General features: G+C 42.5%; 1 protein-coding gene across 4 annotated transcripts in view; it reads left to right on the top strand.

Moving 5' to 3' along the window:
• LOC133423706 (dipeptidyl aminopeptidase-like protein 6) overlaps positions 1–20,955 on the top strand; it is a 338,469-nt gene that overhangs the window by 271,790 nt on the left and 45,724 nt on the right. For all 4 annotated transcript variants that reach the window (XM_061714009.1, XM_061714010.1, XM_061714007.1 and 1 more), the window contains exons 4-7: positions 6,762–6,856; positions 7,341–7,415; positions 15,548–15,600; positions 18,612–18,693. In XM_061714009.1, coding sequence (XP_061569993.1) covers positions 6,762–6,856; positions 7,341–7,415; positions 15,548–15,600; positions 18,612–18,693 — 305 coding nt within the window. The remainder of the gene's footprint in view (positions 1–6,761; positions 6,857–7,340; positions 7,416–15,547; positions 15,601–18,611; positions 18,694–20,955) is intronic.

Raw genomic sequence — 20,955 nt, 5'->3', positions numbered from 1 at the left:
CAGCAGCACAGAAAGGAACCCCCTCTTAAAGGCCACGTGTAGAGAAATATAAGACTGATAAATTACATTAAATATGAAGAGGGCTTTTAATTAAAACTCCTGTTAAATGTTTATGAACTTCTAAATTGCAGCACATCCGAGCCATTTGATGACACAGATTTAGGACTGTGTTACTGCAGCGAGACTTAACGGGGACGCTTTAATTCCTCTCCAGCGGCATGTGTCACTTCCATCAAACCAGTCATCGTCTGCAGCCGTGGGCACGGACAAATGACCTGGAACCGACAAGAAAAATCCCATTTCACCCAGAACTTAACACTGCAACCTGCCTCACCTCGTGGCTAACAACATAGCCCACAGAAAGCTCCCATTTCAATCACCGCGCTGTGTTTGCTGCTCGTGTCGTGTTGAGGTTACGGTTAGAGCGGTAATTCTATTATTTCATTGGCGTCTTGCTCTTTTATTTTCAAGCTGCGCTGATGAGGAGTTTCTGTCCGAGTAATTTCCGTCACGCGATACGCTGAAGGGTCGGGGCTGTGTGTGTTTTCTTTTTCTCCATCGGTCCAACTATTGGGAACTTTTCTGTCATAAATCGCCTGAAGCTTATCAGCCCTGTCACCCTGGAAGACACTCAGGAGGAGCACCGGGTGCAGCGAATAAAGAGTTATGCCTTCATGACGGGGGTCAAGTGGGAATGGATATTGAGCAAAGGTAGAGGAATGAGGAAAAAGAAGTGCACTGCAGGTGAAGGTAATTTAACTCGGATAGCCCCGGTTGATTTTTCCAGAAGTGGTGTGAACTCTTCCTACCTCACTACTCTGTCATTCTAATTAACCTGTCATATTCTACATATATGGTCTTAAGGATTATGATCTGGACTGTAGAAGTAATATACTGGGACCAGCCATTAAGGCGATGGGTTCGATTGTAGATTACTGCAATCATAGGAACATGATTCTTTTTTTTTTTTTTTGTATAGATATCTTTATTGAGGGCAATAAAAAAATAAAAAAAAAGATTTACAATAATAATATAATTATCAATACCCCCCCCCCCCCACCCCTCCACCCCCCCCCCCCCCCCCCTTCTTTTTTTTTTTTTTTTACTTTTCATAACATGAATTAAACCAAAATAAATAAATAATAATAATAAGATAAAAAAAATAATCATTTAACTTCTTTTCACATATGTCTATCAATACTGGAACAAAAATGAATAATAAATTAAATAATCAAGTCCTGCGTAAACACATTCAATAATATAGTAGATGATTCAGATCATTAGTCCAATAAAGGCAAAAAATCCAAAAAAGGTCCCCAAATAAGGTCAAAGTCTCTTTTTTTTTTTTCTAAGGGAATACAGTATTTTCTGGAGTACTATATGATCCAAGTTCATTCTCCCAGTATCCAGACTTTAGGATCAAGAATATGGGATTTTAAAATGTCAGAGATTGTTTTGATCACGTATTTCCAGAAAGCATCTATAATAGGACAGTTCCAGAGCATATAGAGTAGATTTCCAGTATTTATTTTACATCTTTGGCACATGGCAGAGACCGCACTATTAAATGTATTTAATCTATAGGGAGTGTAGTAGATTTGGTGTCAAATATTGAATTGAATTCAATGTGTTTGGTGGATATTGGAAGAAGAATCATGGAACATGATTCTTGAGAGGAAGAGAAGTCTGCAGTCCAGCTATGTTGGTGAAACTGGATGTAAAGCTTTGGCGCTTGTCCCTCAGTGCGTCTGCTGCACCTCGGTGTGTCGGTACGTGTGTGAGGCTGGGTTACAGCTGTGCCCAGAGCAGGACGCAGGATTAATAAGACATACCACCATGGAAAGCGATAGATCAGAGGAGAAAACATCGCCCTTGGCTGATGCGCAGTGGGTGAAGGTGTGTGTGTGTGTGTGTGGAGGGGATTGGGGGGGAATGAGAGATAGCCAGATAGCAATAGAGTGAAGGGGAGACATAATGCCTTTGGTACTGTAAAAGAATATGTCTTTGAAAGACCAGAAAATAAAGAGTTGAAGAGGTGAAGGAGGGATGATAAGGTCTAAAATGATGAGCTTAGCAGCAGAGCTTATACGGGTTCAGTGATGGGCAGGATTTGAGAGATCTGTGGTACATCCAACGTGTCTCGAGGCTTGTGGTTAAAGAAGAAGATCAGTAAATTTGGCAGGAGATAAGGAAAAGTTTCCTTAAAGACATGCAGGTCTCCGAGTCTAAGCCGAAGCCCAGCCGTGAAAACAAAGTAAGTCACGAAACCAAACAAGTCCGGCTCTCGTGGCCACTGATTTATCACCGCATTATCATTTTACTCATTCAAGCCCCAACTTTGCAATTATCTTTTCATACATAAAAGTCGACTGTTTATCAAGAGTCCAACTGAAATAATCACTCATTGTGGGGGGAAAAAAAACAAAACAACCCCTTATTTATCGCCGTGATGTCCATGAAGGAGCCCATTTGACACCCTTGTTAGTATGCCAGCGGTTTCTAATGAGGAGACAAAGGAAGCTGAGGGGACGTTTGGCGATGCCAATCTGTAACCGCCTGAAACTGCCATCCCAAGCACATTCGGTATTAGAGCCATTGTGATGGTAATTTTGTCACCTCTAATGGACAATTAGATGTGCTAGCAGATAGAAAGCACTCTGCATAACAATCTCTGGCTTCTAATTACCTCACCAATTGGTGTGGTTGTCCGTGCGCCCGCCGATCACTAAAGCAATAACACAGAGCAGCACGGACAGATTGAAGGTGAAATGGGTCAGTTGCCATATTAAACTTATCCTTTCCTGATAAAAGCCTGATGGATGAGGATCTGCATGGACTTTCATACATCTGTCAAACATCGTCTCCCATCAAGGATATCGTCCAGCGACCTGGAATCACCGCTGGAAGCTTTTACGTTGAAGTATATTAGAAAACATCCCTTCACTGGCAACAAGTGGGTCTGGTTTAAGGGAACGTTGGTTAAAAGTTAGGGGTGTAACAATATATCGTGCCACGAAATTTTGCGATACAAAAACGTCACAATACGTGTCGTAGAGTAATTTCAAAGTCTATCGCGATATTGGGTTATTAATATTAATCTATTGTGTTGACTAGTAACGCGCATCCGACCGCGACCGCGCGGACCAAAATCTGACTCCACTCAGAAGAAACTAGTACCGTTTTGCGGTCCCGATCACGGGACTCTAGCAGGGTTTTGAGCTCTGAACTTTTACTTATGTAAGTCTGGTGTAGAGATAAGCCTTACCTTATTAAATTAAACCTTTTTGGGGTCGTGAGTAGGATAAACACGGGGACAACTTCTGCTGAGTTCCAGTGTACTTTAATGTCCCTCAACAGTGTAGGATTTTAGAACATCAACACAGCACCTAGTGCCGTACTGTGGCGTATCACTCCGCCCAATCTAAAACAGACTAATCACTACAGATAAACTGACTAGTGTCATTATAGTCCCTGATTTACATCAGAATATAAAGAATATATTTATAAAATAATGAACTCTGAATTACCAAAATAACCTTCTTAACAAAAATAAATCTCCTCTTACACTTATAAGGTGAGCATGAATCAATCTTTTTTATGACGTAAAATTGTATGTATTTATTTACTTTTATTTATTTATTTAATTTTAGTTGTTAAATTTCTGGAAAAGAAAAAATTCAAATCATACATGAGAGAAACTTTTCAGTTTGTGGCAAAATATTTGTACTTGTATGAAACTGAAGATGCATAATGCAAACCTGACATTTACTTTTAGTTCAGTTTGTGGAAAATGGTTGGCCTGGCTTTCTCTTTAAAACTTAAACAGTTATAAAGCATTACAAACTGTAACAATAGGGCAAACGCACAGCATTGTTTTGTATTTTGTGTCTTTCAAATAAAAGACCATTTTTCCAGTCATATGTTCCTCATTCAAGGTTGTTAAAAAAATACTGCTATAATATCGTATCGTTATCGTGACCTCAATATCGTGTATCGTACCGTATCGTGAGATTAGTGTATCGTTACACCCCTATTAAAAGTTTGTGAAAAGTTGAGTTATTTTTCTTTAATCCAGGTTGTTCGTGGGCAGGATGCGCTTCAGTGGGCCATGCATGTTCTTTACTCAGCTCGGGTGGGAGTTCTTTCCTCGTGATTAAAGAATCAAGGAAAATGGTGTGTTATTTGAAAAAATCCAACTCTGTTGGTTGTTTTCTGCTGATCAAATCTAACCGCTGTGCGTGGGCGACCTAAATGAAGCCGATTACTGCAGATGAGTAATTGAGAGCCAAATCACGGTGTTTCTTTTTGCCACTCTTAGAGTTTGATTGCTGTTATGACGATGAAATGTTTTACACCAAGAATTGAAGTAGAGATTAGAAACCTCTGGTTACCCAGAGAGAAAGCAAATTAATCATGTTTTTTTTTCTTTCAACAGTGCTGTGCTTAGTCCACACTAATGTATTTTCTGTACAAGTGAAAATGCTCATGAGGGTTAATTTGATGAAATTCCAACTAGTGGCTCACGTTACTGAGCCGTACTCCATTTATAGATTGTTATCAGTCTTAAATTAATTGATTATAATCCAAATACAGATAAGAAAAGTTAAAGCAATTAACATTTAGTACATAGCGTTCGCCAAGAACTTGAAAGTTGGTCTGAAAAAGTCCCCTTGTCTTGCTGAAGACAACACAAGGAGCCTAATTCTGCCCAGAGGACTCTAGATTAACTATGTTCTGCAACTACAAGCCTTTGAACCAAATGAAGCTAGTGGGGAAGATTAAGATGTGTAAAAAGAGTGTTTTGGGCCCCTACCTGTCACCTATGACCATGTGCTGGAGTACCAGCATGCAGATCTAAGGCCCAATCCCAATACTCCCCCTACTTTCTTTCACTAGCCCTACTTTCTATCACTACTCCTGAAAAAGAAGGGACAGATTTTAGGGCACTTGAAATCTTCCCAGGGGCCTGTCCCAATACTCCCACTACTCCTATTTTCAGCACCACCACTAAAATCAGGAAGCTGAGAGCCAAAAGCTGTTTTAATTTCAGCTGTAGCGCTGTTAATATGCCCTTTATTAAGTTTTAATATTTTTTCAGGCGTAAAAGTAACCGTTAAGATCCCCAACCTGGGCTCAGTTAATCCAAATAACGCCTGTTAAGAAATTTGATCTGATGTTTTCGGCGATGATGAGACCGGGGCGCAGCAGCAGCAGCAGCAGCAGCAGCAGCAGCTCACGTACAGACGTGATCGCCAGGTCAACCTGCGCCGTCGTCCCGGGGAGAAACCTGCAGCTCTGTGGAGAATTACCACTGGCTGAAATAAATCATTTAGGAAGATAAATGTTGGTTTAATAGATGAAATCTAACAGTTGTAGCTACGCCTGTTAAGAAATTTGCTCCGAAAATTTCGGCATTTCTGCCTGCCGGCTCCGGAGCTGATTTATGGTTCCGCATTAAATCGACGCAGAGCCTACGGCGTAGGGTAAGCCGTAGGGTACAGCGTAGGGTACGGCGCCGCGTAACCTACGCCGTAGGCTCTGCGTTGGTGTAACGTGGGACCATAAATCAGCCGGCGAGGTTGCAACAACAGGGAAAACGATTGATTATGTACATTCACTGAGTGAATATTATGAAAGTAAAATATATATTTCTCGCTAAAAATGTAATCAAAACGCATTTTTATGCAGAAACTAACTCAAAATATTGATTTTATTCACTAAAAAATAAGAAATGTCCGCCATGTTTTTTTTTTGATTCAGTCCGCAAATGACGACGAAAAGCATTCTGGGAATTTTTTCTGTCCCTAGATCAAACTAGTGAGCATCCGAAAACACATCCTAGCCCCTACACTCGTTTCTTCACTACCCCTAGGTGGAAAGAGGAATTGGGACACCACTACCCTCACGGGAACATGCAAAATTTAGGGGTAGGGCTGAAAACTAGGGGTAGGGGGAGTATTGGGACAGGGCCTAAATAGTTAATACAGGGAGCTGCAGAGTTTACTCTTGACGGTGGCTCATCGTCTACAGAGTTTCCTAAGGAAATCAGTCCCCGTCAGGGTTTAAACTACATCTTATAAAAGATCTTCATAACCCCAGAGGTGTGTATAACACCACAATCCATGTTCGCTGGACATGCAAGCAGGAAGTGACCTTGGTTACAGATTGTCTGTCTCCACCGTGTTGTTTACGCGGCCCTTGAAGGCATCTCGGTGCGTTATCTTCCATTAGTAGTCATATATCCCAGTTACCCCTGAAGGGGTCAGGGCAACACTTTTCTCAGCCCCCTTATCTAGAGAGGTGTGATGGATTATGTCTGTTTGCGTCTTCGCCTCAGACCAGTTGGGCCCAGTTGAAGCCAACCTGGCCCAGAAATCTCCAGAGTAACAGCTGACATAGTGAGCAAACCCTGAAGCTCTGCAACTATGTCCTTATTACCACATGCTTTTGGGTTGTTTTTCAACAGTTTTCATCATTTCCATCCACATTAGACGCAACAGTTGCAATTACAAACCCAAACGGGGCATAGAGCTCGGAAATGTTTCTGTTGTTGAAGGGAGCCCAGGCGCATCGATTGCTAAAATGTAACCTTTCACCATGAATCTGCAGTTATTTCCTGAGATGGGGTGAGAAGTGTGGAAACCCAGAGAAGGCTGGGTAGACAGACAACTTAATTATTACTCTCTTGTGTTCCCTTTCAAAAGTGGCTTTAATAACTTTTGTTCTTTGTTCTTTTTCTTCATCTCACCTCTGTCTTTCAGGTAACGAACTGTTATACCGAAACCGGGACGGTGATGTCATCAAGTTCAACGTTGACACTAATGAGCAGACCATCTTGGTGCATAACAAGAAATTTGTAAGTCCTTTTATTCTTGTTCTTCCTTTCTGTTGATGACAGGAAGGGATCGCTGCCTCGAAACGCCACAGAATTAAATTGAAACTGCTGTTTCAGGGTCAGAAACTCAAAGCACCTCCAGGCCTGTTTTTTTTTTTTATTATTAATTAAAAAACGTAACTAAACGCTATTATTCCAGTGAAATGTGAACTGCACATGTAGAACGTGGCACTAAAAAAAGAAAAGCGTGCACACATCAGGATGGCGATGTGGCATTGGCGGCGCGGCGGTTTGGGGTGACGACACACAACATTATGTCTGCCATCAAACCGCCAAGCCCCAGTGCAAAGATTAATTCAACCCCCATTTGCTTCTGGAGCCAAGCAATCTGTCAAAGGCAGGCGTTTAAGGACTAGTTTAATGAAAACACCACGCATGGTTAGATGTCTCATCTTTTTGTCTGATTTTCTTCCTTTCTTTTTTAACACCGTCCTCTTATTCCCAGGAAATGTACAAAGCCAGCAAGTACGAGGTGTCGCCTGACTTGAAGCATGTGCTGCTGGCCTACAACGTTGCACCGGTGAGCTCCTCATTTGGTTGCTTGTTTTCTGAATTAGCCGACTGACAGCCAAATATGTCAGCTGCTGGAAACGGCGGGGGTGGGTGGGCGGCTGGCTGGCTGGCGGAGGGGAGAGAGGAAGGAGGAGAAAGTCATCACGGCGGGGTGTGAAGGCCTGTCGCACACCGCTGCCTGTCAGCGATGGCGGCGGGGGCTAGCACGGCTGAGTGGAACTGCAGCGAGGGAGGCAGGAACACAAACAAACCCCTCGGCGCCGCACCGGCTTGCAGAGGGGAAGATGAGATCGGCGCTGCAGCCGGGAAGTGTTGGCTGAGAATACATCATTCCTGGGCTCTTCTTGAATAAAGTGTCCTGCGACTGCGCCGGCTGTGCCCGGCCCGCGATACGCATCAAAGCATTTCAGCTCCGAACATACGTAGATCAGATACATCCAATCATCTGACTGGCTGATATGTGCTTGCTCGCTTTATTTTGAGACGCCGTGGAGAGAATTTGTTCCCGTTATTCAGATGTCTGCAAACACATAATCTTGTGTTATTGGCTGAAATGAATAGAAAGTGTTATGACACGGTAGAGTGTGTCATGCTGCATGTGTTTGCATTTATTATCCGTCCAAGCCTCCATCACCCTGATGCATGACAGCCATTCCTCCTGTATGTTCAATAACGCAGCGCACCGTCACACAAGCACGAATACACATCGGTCCAAGCTTTATCTTTCTAACACGCAGCGTGGATCAAATGCATATTAAGCATCTTGTTTGCATTGCAACAGATGTGCAAACCCTCTTCATTTGAACGTGAACATGGCCCCGGCGGGACGTGACTTTTCATGAATAAGAAATTTTCGAGGAGTGTATTCTGAATGTGAGAAACTGCAGAAGCAGTAATCAACACAGAGCTCCTCATACAGTAACATGCAGATGTATCTACACCCAAGTTTGTTTGTTTTTTATTCATCTGTACCCGCTACTTCCTATTTGGGGTCACAGGGATCTGCTGGAGTCTGTCCTAGCTCTGTTTGGTGATGCACCCTGGAGAGGTCGCCGGTCCGTCGCAGGGTCACAAACAAACACGTGGGCAGTTCAGGATCCTCAGTGAAGCTAACATGTTTTGGGCTGTGGGAGGAAGAAACAGCACCTGAAAAAAACTCTGAGGGACCAGTGCTATCCACTAGGGGTATAACAATATATCGTGACACGAAATTTCGCGATACAAAAACGTCAAGATACTTGTCGTGGAGGTGACAAACTGTATCACGATATTGGGTTATCAATATTAATCTATTGTGTTGAAAAGTAACGCGCATCCGACCGTGGCCGCGACCACACCTCGACCCGCGGACCAAAATCTGACTCCGCTCAGAAGAAACTAGTACCGTTTTGCGGTCCCGTTTTGAGCTCTGAACTTTTACTTATGTAAGGCTGGTGTAGAGTTAAGCCTTACCTTATTAAATTAAAACTTTTTGGGGTCGTGAGTAGGATAAACACGGGGACAACTTCTTTTTTTTTTTTTTTATATTTTTATCCCGGTTTTTTCCCCATTTTTACCACCCCGTGCTCCTACCTACTGACAGTCCTGTGCATTGCCATCCTCTACCAACCCCGGGAGGGCCCTGCACTGAGCTCATGTCTCCTCCTTAACCTGAGGAGTGAGCAGGCCGCATCTTTTCACCAGACAGGGTGGGGTTTCTCCGGCCGGACGTAGCGCGTGGAAGGATCACGTTATTCCGGCCAGATCCTCTCCACCCCATCTGGCGCCCCGGTTGGCCAGAGGGGGCATGTGTAGCCCAGGACTGTTGCATGTTTTTGTGAGGGTAGCTCCCATTAGCTACCCAAGGGAACACGGGGAGAACATGCAAACTCCACACAGAAAGATCCTTTCACCAACCCCACCCATGGTGTGGGCACTGAAGTCATGGGGGAACTAACACACACTTCAGCACCCACAGCGTCCCCGGCGGGAATCAAACCCAGGACCTTCTTGCTGTGAGACGGCTGCACTACCTGCTGGGACAACTTCTGCTGAGTTCCAGTGTACTTTAATGTCCCTCAACAGTGTAGGATTTTAGAACATCAACACAGCACCTAGTGCCGTACTGTGGCGTATCACTCCGCCCAATCTAAAACAGACTAATCACTACAGATAAACTGACTAGTGTCATTATAGTCCCTGATTTACATCAGAATATAAAGAATATATTTATAAAATAATGAACCCTGAATTACCAAAATAACCTTCTTAACAAAAATAAATCTCTTCTTACACTTATAAGGTGAGCATGAATCAATCTTTTTTATGATGTAAAATTGTATGTATTTATTTACTTTTATTTATTTATTTAATTTTAGTTGTTACATTTCTGGAAAAGAAAAAAGTCAAATCATACATGAGAGAAACTATTCAGTTTGTGGCAAAATATTTGTACTTGTATGAACTGAAGATCATAATGCAAACCTGACATTTACTTTTAGTTCAGTTTGTGGAAAATGGTTGGTCTGGCTTTCTCTTTAAAACTTAAACAGTTATAAAGCTTTACAAACTGTAACAATAGGGCAAACGCACAGTATTGTTTTGTATTTTGTGTCTTTCAAATAAAAGACAATTTTTTCCAGTCATGTGTTCCTCATTCAAGGTTGTTAAAAAAATACTGCTATAATATTGTATCGTTATTGTGACCTCAATATCGTGTACCGTATCGTGGGATTAGTGTATCGTTACACCCCTACTATCCCCCGAGCCACTTGGCTGCCCATTTCGTTTTATCAAAGTAAAGTAAAAACATGTATTTTTCAGCCTCCTTATTAAGTTCATCCACTTCATCGTTCTCTAATCATCGTTCCATTTCAAATTTCACATGATGTCTATTCTTTAAAAGAAGGAAATCAGCTTAACTAGGATACCCCAAGAACTGCATCAGGTCTTCACCCTGGTGAAGTTTCCCATTCTGAGCAAGCATGAAGTGACGGTGTGGAGGGGAAGAAAATAGCAGGATCCAAAGAATTAAGAGAAGAAACTCCAGGAGCAGCAGACTCAGGGAAGGAAGCCATCTGCTTGGACCGGTTGGAAGTCTGAGATGAGAGAAAAGAGAGACGAGCAAACAGTATCCAGTCCAGGGATATCTGCCTATGAGACACAAAGGAGAATTGTTTTAGTCGCAATAATAATGACAAATACACCTAAGAAGAGCAAAGAGAGCCGCGCGAGGAGAGAGCGTGTCACGCAACGTCTCCTGGCAGTTCAGCCCTGCAGCAGCAGAACCGCAGGGAGGCTTCTGCTGTAACTATACGCTTTATCAAAAAGGAAAGTTAGAAGCCTAATGTTGAAGGTGGAGAAGGTGTCTGCATCCCAAACACTAACTGGGAGCCTGATGATTGAAGGTTCCTCCTCCCACGCTACGTCTGAAGACTCCAGGAACCACCAGCTCCATCCGTCTCCCAGAGTGATGGGCTCTGTTCAGATGACATGAAACTATTAAGTAAGAGCGAGCACGGCTCTTAAAGGCTTTCAATATTAGAAGAAGGGTTTTAAATTCTATCCAACATTTAACAGGAAGCCAGTGGAGGGAAGGTACCATTGGAGAAATATGATTTCTCCGACTTATCATCATCAGAACTCTCCCTGCAGCGTTTTCAGACATCCTAATTACATCCTGATAACCAGGAACTGCAGAAGTCAAATCTGGAAATCCAGTGATGATGTTAAAGGTAGACCTATTCATCAATTAACCACCTTTATTAGCTGGCACCATTAAAAAAAAAATATCAACCTCAAGATGATGGGTACAAAAAACTAATAAACACAATGGTGTTGTCATCAGAACCAAGACTTTACTCACTTTAAGTAAACTGGTCCTCCAAGCCGAGCCACAAATAAACCTCCAAACAACTGCTAGATGTTCTCATTTACTGTGCATGTTATTTCATTTCATTTCAATTTTATTTATTCCGTATCATGGAAATGGTAGTTCACATACATGTTCCATTCCATGATCGAAAAGGGGCAAGAAGAAGAAAGCCTTATATTACAAGCCCCTTGAAAACAATACATATGAAGATGGTCTGTCCGTCCGTTCAACATTCGCTACTTATATAATACCAAAATAAAAATAATGAACAAAACAAAACCAAAAATAAGAAAACATACACAATAACTCACCAACAACACCAAAAACAAAAAAACAACAAAAGATATTTTACCCGTTAAATTCACTTTTGTCTGATTATGTTGTCTTTATACAATTTCTTGAACTGGTGAATATTTTTACAATCCTTTAAATCAGTTGTTAAGGAGTTCCATAATTTTACACCACATACTGAAATACACATTTGTTTTAAAGTACTGTGCAAATGGATGTTTAAAATCTAATTTCCTCCTATGGTCCTTATTTTCTGAACTAAACACAAACATTTTTTATATTTTCAGGCAATATTCTGCTTTTTGCCTTGAACATAACTAATAAAGTCTGTAACTCAACAATATTTTTAAGTTTAATTAATCTTGCATTGATAAAGGTTCCATTAGTGTGTTCTCTTGCCTCCTTTTTATGTATGTATGATATTATTATAATATGTACATTTACCTTATGTAAAACGAGATGCAACAATCTTGCCTGCAAATAAATCACCTTTTGAACATAAAGTGTTATTTACTTGGCTCATGAGCAGCCATTTTTGTGTCCCCTCCAAAGCATCTCCTCTGCAGCATGGTTTTAATTCAGCTTATTTTTGATAGTAATGTGCATTTCTGTCTGTTGTCTCTGTTAGAATGTGAAACATTGCGACTGCTGCACAATATAATGAGCCGCAGCCACGTTTCGCAGTCATTCTCACCCTGAGCTTGTGTTTATAAGTTGGTTTCATGCGGATCTGGAATATCGTTGGATGATATCTGAATGGCACTCGACCTGTTTTCTTTGTGTAAAAAAGACGCTGTGATATAACCTTCTGTTTGAAATAAGTTTATTAGACCTATAATAGGTGAGGTGTCCCTCAGGGGTCAATTTTAGGTCCTCTTTTATTTAATATATACATGCTGCCTCTTGGATCCATAATTCAAAGACATAATGTCTCCTACCAATCATATGCAGATGACACACAGTTATATATTTCTGTTTCGGCCAACAACCTTGACCCAGTAAACAACCTCATCCAGTGTATTACAAACATCAGTTCTTGGATGGGTAAAAATTTTCTCCGGCTTAACCAGGACAAGACCGAGATTCTGTTAGTTGGTCCCAAAGCCCTGAGGCAGAAAATTCCACCTCATCTAACATCTCTACCTGTTAACCCATGTGAAAATGTCAAAAACTTGGGTGTGCACTTAGATGCTGACCTGAGTTTCCACAGACACATCTGTAATATTTCTAAGACTGCATTTTATCATTTGAGAAATATTGCAAAGGTTAGATGTTTTTTATCTCAGTCTGATTCCGAGAAACTAGTGCATGCTTTTATTTCTAGTAGACTGGACTATTGTAACGCGCTATTCGCTGGACTGCCAAAGCAGTCACTCAATAAGCTACAGCTCATCCAGAATGCGGCCGCTAGAGTACTGACCAGAACCAAGAAATCTGACCATATCACTCCTATTTTATCAAAACTCCACTGGCTCCCAATAAAACAAAGAATTGATTTTAAAATTCTTCTTATAGTTTATAAATGTCTCTGGATGTCGTAGGGCTGTCTTGGCTGACACGCCTCTGCGACATTGCATGGAGGAAGGGGACAGTACCGCTGGGGTGGCAAACCGGGGTGGTGGTCCCTCTGTTTAAAAAGGGGGACCGGAGAGTGTGTTCCAACTACAGGGGGATCACACTTCTCAGCCTCCCGGGGAAAGTCTACGCCAGGGTACTGGAGAGGAGATTACGGCCGATAGTCGAACCTCGGATTCAGGAGGAACAATGCGGTTTTCGTCCCGGTCGTGGAACACTGGACCAGCTCTATACCCTCCGCAGGGTGCTCGAGGGTTCATGGGAATTTGCCCAACCAGTCTACATGTGCTTTGTGGATCTGGAGAAGGCATTTGACCGTGTCCCTCGTGCCATTCTGTGGGGGGTGCTGAGTGAGTATGGAGTCCGGGGCCCTCTACTAAGGGCTGTCCGGTCTCTGTATGATCGAAGCAGGAGTCTGGTTCGCATTGCCGGCAGTAAGTCAGACTTGTTCCCGGTGCATGTTGGACTCCGGCAGGGCTGCCCTTTGTCACCGGTCCTGTTCATAATTTTTATGGACAGGATTTCTAGGCGCAGCCAGGGGCCGGAGGGGATCCGGTTTGGGAACCTCAGGATTTCATCTCTGCTTTTTGCAGATGATGTTGTCCTGTTGGCTTCATCAGACCGGGACCTCCAGCATGTGCTGGGGCGGTTTGCGGCCGAGTGCGACGCGGCAGGGATGAGAATCAGCACCTCCAAGACCGAGGCCATGGTTCTCGACCGGAAAAGGGTGGCATGCCTTCTCCGGGTGGGTGGGGAAGTCCTGCCTCAGGTGGAGGAGTTCAAGTATCTCGGGATCTTGTTCACGAGTGAGGGAACAATGGAGCGTGAGATTGACAGGCGGATCGGTGCAGCGTCCGCAGTAATGCGGTCGATGTACTGGACCGTCGTGGTAAAGAGGGAGCTGAGTCGAAAGGCGAAGCTCTCGATTTACCGGTCAATCTACGCCCCTACCCTCACCTATGGTCATGAACTTTGGGTAGTGACCGAAAGGACAAGATCGCGGATACAAGCGGCCGAGATGAGTTTCCTCCGCAGGGTGGCTGGACGCTCCCTTAGAGATAGGGTGAGGAGTTCGGTCACCCGGGAGGAGCTCGGAGTCGAGCCGCTACTCCTCCACATTGAGAGGAGTCAGCTGAGGTGGCTTGGGCATCTGTACCGGATGCCTCCTGGACGCCTCCCTAGGGAGGTGTTCCAGGCATGTCCCACCGGGAGGAGACCCCGGGGAAGACCCAGGACACGCTGGAGAGACTATGTCTCTCGGCTGGCCTGGGAACGCCTCGGACTCCCCCCGGAAGAGCTGGAGGAAGTGTCTGGGGTGAGGGAAGTCTGGGCATCCCTGCTGAGGCTGCTGCCCCCGCGACCCGGTAACGGAAAAGCGGGAGAAGATGAGTGAGTGAGTGATGAGTTTATAAATGTTTTAATGGTCTGGCCCCCTCTTATGTCTCTGACATGCTCAGTTTATATGTACCGAAAAGATCCCTTAGATCTCTGAACAAAGATCTCCTAATCATACCCAGGATAAATTCTCAATCAGCATATGGTTCATTCAGTCATTACGGTCCCACACTCTGGAACTCTGTACCACATGAACTACGCTCTGCTTCATCACTGGCCTCTTTTAAAAGTAAATTAAAAACATATCTTTTTTCACAAGCTTTTAGCTAGTTTGTTGGAATCAGTACTATAATTTTAATTTTAATATCTTTTAATTTCCATCATCTCTTTTATCATGTTTTATGTTTTTGTGTTTTATGTGTTTTATTGTACTTTTTATGTGTTTTTATGTGTGTTAGCACATTGAGTTTATGCTTGTCATATGAAATGTGCTATATAAATAAATCTGATTTGATTTATTAGGCTTCTTTTGTCTATAAACAGTGTGAAAAAAATGTTGGGAGGAACTGAGAAGATATGGGATGATAATGCCATTCGTGGCCCTGTAACGCTGTATGTTGGCATGAACGTAAAGATAAAACACTTAAACGTTACAGACTTGTAACCCTGACATTTTTAACGAATACAATAAGTAAGTTATGAACTTGTGTTGCGTTCAATGCTTGACTGCAGCCAGATGAGATGTTTAATCCCTGGATGTTGAAAGGAAATTGAGTTGCTCTTATTTTAAGCATGAACATGACAGATCGGCGTGGGTTTGGGAGGCCAGTGTAGATTTACTGGAACCGTTGTATGAAATGTGTTCAGTGTTTGCTTAATGTTACTGATCAAACAGTTTTCTTTCAGTTCTAACGTCAAAGGGTTTCCTGCCGTCACTCTTAATCGTGTTTGTGTTTTCTTTTATTCTTAAAGAGAACACGGTTATTCAGTGTAATCCTTTTTGGATGTTGAAAGCTTTAGAGATTGGGGGGAAAAAAAGGAAAAGAAGTTAGAAAACAAGTCATTAATTTCCTGCTTTTTTCCAGGTGTACCAGCATTCCTACACGGCCTTCTACATCATCTGCAGTCTGGAAACTCCGTAAGTAGGCGTCAAGGCTGCCTTCTTTCATTTCCACTGTACTTTATTACATTATCCTGTAATATCACTTGACCTTCTGTGAAAGAGACTCTTTCAATCTGTTCTCACGACTGCCTCTTTTGAAAAACGTTGGCTGCAATGTTTATTTCTAAATCTCCACGGAGGCTTTATCTGAGGCGAAAGGGCTATCGACTAATCTGCGGCCTCAAATCGCCGCGTCGCTCCGATACGCGTGGACGTTATCCTCCTTTGTCCTCCTCGTTAGTCCTGCGGCCGCAGACCTTCATTCAGCACCGTCATATCTCCCGGTTAGGGAGCGAGATGGGGATTAGCTTCAGCCGACACATGTGTGAGAAGGTGCTTTAATTCACTGCAGAATTACGTGGCAGTTCTGTTTGTTTATGCTTTGGTGTGAGAATGAGCTTCTCTGCTGTTTTTGTCTCTTGGTCGCCACTCTTTTGCCCCTGTGTGTTTGCTTTCGGCTTTGTCACGGAGCTGCACATGTGCACTTAAACTCAATTCTCCTGCATGGAACCAAAACAAAGCATCTCTGAGCTGTTAACATTTTAAATTGCTCATGAAAGGAACAAGAATTGGTTATAAATTACAAGTTTGAACTCTCTGCAGCCTGACTGAGATTTATCTGCGTTCAAAGTAGGGCTCTGCTATTAATCGATTTTAAATCTAAATCGGATTTATTAATCAAGACGATGTTCAAAAAAGGAAAATCGGAAAATCGATTTTCCTCTCTCTTTTTCATGTAGCTGGAAAAGAAGAAGAGAGCTGTCTGCATTACAGACAGAGCTCGTCTAGTCATCTTTGTTTGGTCAAGAAAATTGTAAATGTTGTCACTTTACTAAACTCAAGGAGGATTTACAGTATCTTTCAATTGCACTTCATTCTCAAAAGGGACATTCTTTTGCTATTTTTCTTTAAAAATAAAGATAAAATATTTGAAACAATTTATTCCGTTGTCTTTTGTAGTTTTACCAAAAAAATCAAAATGAAAAATCGAAAATCGGGTTTTCAGAGAAAGAAATCTGGATTTTATTTTTGTCCAAAATCACCCAGCCCTAGTTCAAAGTGAACTAAGGTGTAGATGTTGTTATCACACATAATAAAGGTCTTATTTCTGAGGAAAACGATGTCATGAAACGCTTCAAAACGGAAGACAATCTGCCGCTAAAACAACTTACTGAAACGTTTGACTGGCTGTTGGAGTCATTCTCGTTGATATGAGTGGTTAAGTGTGGAAGGAGGGCCTGACATAAAGACTTTTTTATTATTATTTATGTCTTTCATAGTTTGAAAGTAACAAAAACTGAAAAGAGCCTGAAGCGAAAGCTTAGGCACCCCGCGGTACTTGGTATCATCCCCTTGGGCAAGAAGTATAGCTTACAAACTCTTTTTATCGGCAGCTAAAAGTCTTTCAGATCTTGTTTGTGGGATTTCAGTCCATTTATTTATTTTTTTAACGCCCAAGGCTTCTAGTTCTGTGAGAGTCTTTGGCCGCCTTGCATTTGCAGCTTTTTGAGGTCTATCTATAGGTTTCCAGCCGTGGATTATTCTTATTTTGTCAGAGCGACTATAAAGTTAGGCTCAGAACTTCTTTACAAAACGCACCAGGCCTGTTATGCTGTGTTTTTACAAACTTTTGACGCTGCATTTGAAGCAAAGACGCAGTATTTTTCTCATACCTCCTCTGTTATATCTGCAGGTCTGGCTGCGTCATAAAACCGAGCAGCAGCACTCCAGAGTCTGCTCAAATGTGCTGAAGGTCTCGACAGTCCAACAGAAATGATGCCTTCATGGGAATCATGTCTGTTCAGAACCCCTGATAGGACAGATAAAATAATAATGGGAATAATGTGTGGCTTTAAATCAGTCTTTTTGTGGTCATAAAATGAAAATGCTTTTTCATCTCCACCAGGAAAACATCCTGGCTGTCTGTGTTACGTTTACATTTCTCTACGTAACGATTCCTTGCGGTGCCAGAATTTAGAGAATATCTTTATAACTCATTCCCAGCTTAAAAAGACTCCAAATTAAACTACCTTTGTCCATATTTCAGACTTAGATTACTCCCTAAAGGACGTTGACTCATGTGCGCCAAACAAGAATATCAGAAAACTTCATTATCATCATTAACTACCGATATCATTTCTTTTTGTGGGTTTCTTAGTCTTCCAGACCTCAACTTGACATCCATATTTGCTGTAAAAGGAGTATTTATTAATTACATTTTGAACTGATCACATAAATGAGAAAAATAAAAAAAACATTTCAGTCCACTTTCTTCCCAGTGGGCCTTCTTTTTCTTTTCTTTTTTCTTTTTGTTCTTCGTGCAGACTATTAGTCACTTGGAGGTGATCAGGGCTTGTTGTGACGGGGTTAAAGGCGTCGGATTGTTTATAAAGCCTTGAAATCTGCATCATTTGCCCTTTTCTAACCGTGACTGTGAACAAACCCTGAGAGGCTAATTAAAGCGTGCAGCCTTGGTGAAAGTTCTCTGAGATCAGAACTCTCTAAGCGTGTGAAAACTTTTGCACGGTGCCCTCTTTTCCCACTTTATAATGATATAAAACAACATTATCTTGGCGGTATGTGACCGGTTGTCGTATGGCATACACGTTACCTTCCTTTAGCAGTGGAGTGGCAGTACAACAGCAGTCACAGCTCGGTTCAGAAACATTTACCTGCTGCCCCCTAGTGGCATTCTGCTGCAAAACCCCCCAGCTGATGACCTCATTCATCCTCAGCTCCAGACAAAGACATAGAGCTAGTGACATCTCTAATTCAGCCGCCTGCACTGCACAGCACTTTTCCTGCTAAGAGGAGGTGACACTGTAACACGGCTCTGGTATTTATCGCCGCTCTTTAACCTGTGTTCTCAAATGTTACACATTTGTCCCAGTGCCTCTGCAGCGGCCGGATTAGGCAGTCGCCGCGTTTGCGTTCAGGTGTCTTGGCTCCTATCTGATCGGTTTTTCCCTCTTGTCTGTGCCACCCAGGGAGACGTGGAACCTGAACCCTCCGGAGGTGCGAAACGCTCAGCTGCAGTACGCGGGCTGGGGGCCCCAGGATCAGCAACTGGTAATTTACTGCTCCTCTTATCTGTGCTCAGCAGGGATTGCATTAAAACAAAACATGTCCTTGGACGGAACAAAGACGTGCACATCAATGAGAACGCAACAGTTAGAGATGTGCATTGATAAGGTGATGCTCTTGGAAAGGTTAAGTTGCAGGTATTTTGAAGTTCTCTGCATCCATTACTAGGAAACATCTTCCAACCTTTCCTGAAAGGAAGTCATGAAGACGGCACTGAGGTGTTCCATCTGGATATGCCCAAAACAAAGTGGCTCAAACCTAGAAACACTCTCATGTCACGCTGCCATTCATTTCCTATGAAAGCGCGTTGAGAGGCATCAGAGGCGTTGGAGGCGTCCAGAGCGTCAATCTGAAGCCTCAACGCACATTGTACTTTCATGTACACACAATCGTACACTCATTCACATGCGTACATGAGTGTAGCTATGCAGGAATTAATATATTTCATCCAGCAAACTGACATTTTTGCTGATTTGACTGCCGTTTTTTACCTGAACTGCTCATGTGAAACACGTAACTGATGGTAGAGGAGCTGGATGGTCTGAACAATTTTATTTGCTACATCGATCCAAAGCAAAATCATTTTAAAAAAGTGCTTATTAATCACAAAACACAGTTTAAACATTATGACCAAATCCGCTACGACCCGGTGTGTCAGTGTTCACCGCAGACAGACTGCAGCCGTTCAGTGGGAGCAACGGTTCTATCTTAGGGCTGTCAAAGTTAAGGCGTTAACTTAACGTCCTCTTAATGCCGACAATTTTTTTAACGCGCAGGATTAAAAAAAAACAAAAACTTGCATTATATAATTTCTGGGAGTTGACGGCATCATAGCTTGAGGAAAAGTATGGTGGACTACTACGTGAACTTTTTTGAACAGCGAGGAAAAATGGAGAATGAAAAGGGACTTTTGAACGGCAAGTTCACTTTCAAAAAAATGCCAGATGATTCGCTGGACAGGACTAAAGTTATTTGCATGTACTGTTGATTTGAAATGAATTACCATCGAAGTACGTTCAGTCTCAAATACCACTTGCCAAACACACGACCGATGCAGAGAGCCCCTCCCCCCCCCGCCTCGTCAAAAGCAGACAGCGCTGGAAAGCAGCTTGCAACAAAGGTGTTTTGATCCCACTTAGGAGAAGGAGATATTTTTTGAGCCTTTTATTTTCCTCCATATGACGTTAGAGATAATTACATGGACAATTTAACTAACAATGTTTGTGATACATATGGTTCATGGTTTTACATTGAGCTACTTAAAAAAACATGGAATCTTAAGTTAGTCTTTACAAGTGTAAAGTTGGGCATTACATTGTGTTTGTATTTATGAAGGAATTTTACATTCAGGTCAAAAGCTTTTTTTTCTTTTGGAAAGTTGAATAAACATTGGCATAAAGCAGCATATTTGCCCTTTCTCATGTTGTTAACAGTATTAAAAACATTTAAAAAAAGACCTTAAGGTAATTTAGAACAGAAAAAAATGTGTTAATAAATGTGCAATTAATATGCGATTAATCGCAAGTTAACTATGGACAACATGCGATTTATCGCAATTAAGAAAATTAATCGTTCGACAGCCCTAATATGTATACACAGTAAATGACGGGGTCATCCCAGCTGATCAATGCAGCCTGCACATTGATCTGGCTCAGGTTTCATGCTGGATGCCCTTCCGGACGCAACTCCCGCCGCCGGAGTTCCTGGAGAAACCCCAGGCACAAGGAGAACATGCAAACACCACTCAAAGTGCTTACACACTGTACTGGCGTTCTGTAACACTTTGTAACACAACCAAGTTTACTCCAGGGCCTGTACATGCTGGCCCAAAGCTTTTACATGACGGTTCTTCTTTTTCACACCTCTTGGTCTTCCTCAGATGGCAGGGGAAAAAAAACATTTAATTTCACGCCTTTTTCGGAAAATGGTTCTCACATACAGTACAGGCGGCGTGACCGCCAAAAGGGGGTAATGTTCCGCAAAGAAATGCCCGTATATAAGCGTCGACAGGAAGACTCGAGGCCAACCAGTGATCCCCTGCAGCGAGGCAACAGTGCGAACAGCTAAGCCATCGTACCGGCCTTAAAACACGTTAGTATGATCAATGATAATCTGGGAGAAAGCAGAGGGAAAGAGTGTTAGTTGGTTGTAGATCGTCATTTATACCACTAGATGTCACTTAGTCCCAGACAGTTAACTCTTCCTCGAAAAAGCCGGGGATAAAACAAACCAAATGGTGCATTTAGG

This window comes from Cololabis saira, chromosome 22, assembly GCF_033807715.1.
Source record: "Cololabis saira isolate AMF1-May2022 chromosome 22, fColSai1.1, whole genome shotgun sequence".
NCBI classification, from domain to species: Eukaryota; Metazoa; Chordata; class Actinopteri; order Beloniformes; family Belonidae; genus Cololabis; species Cololabis saira.
This window is presented reverse-complemented; position numbering and strand designations above follow the sequence as displayed.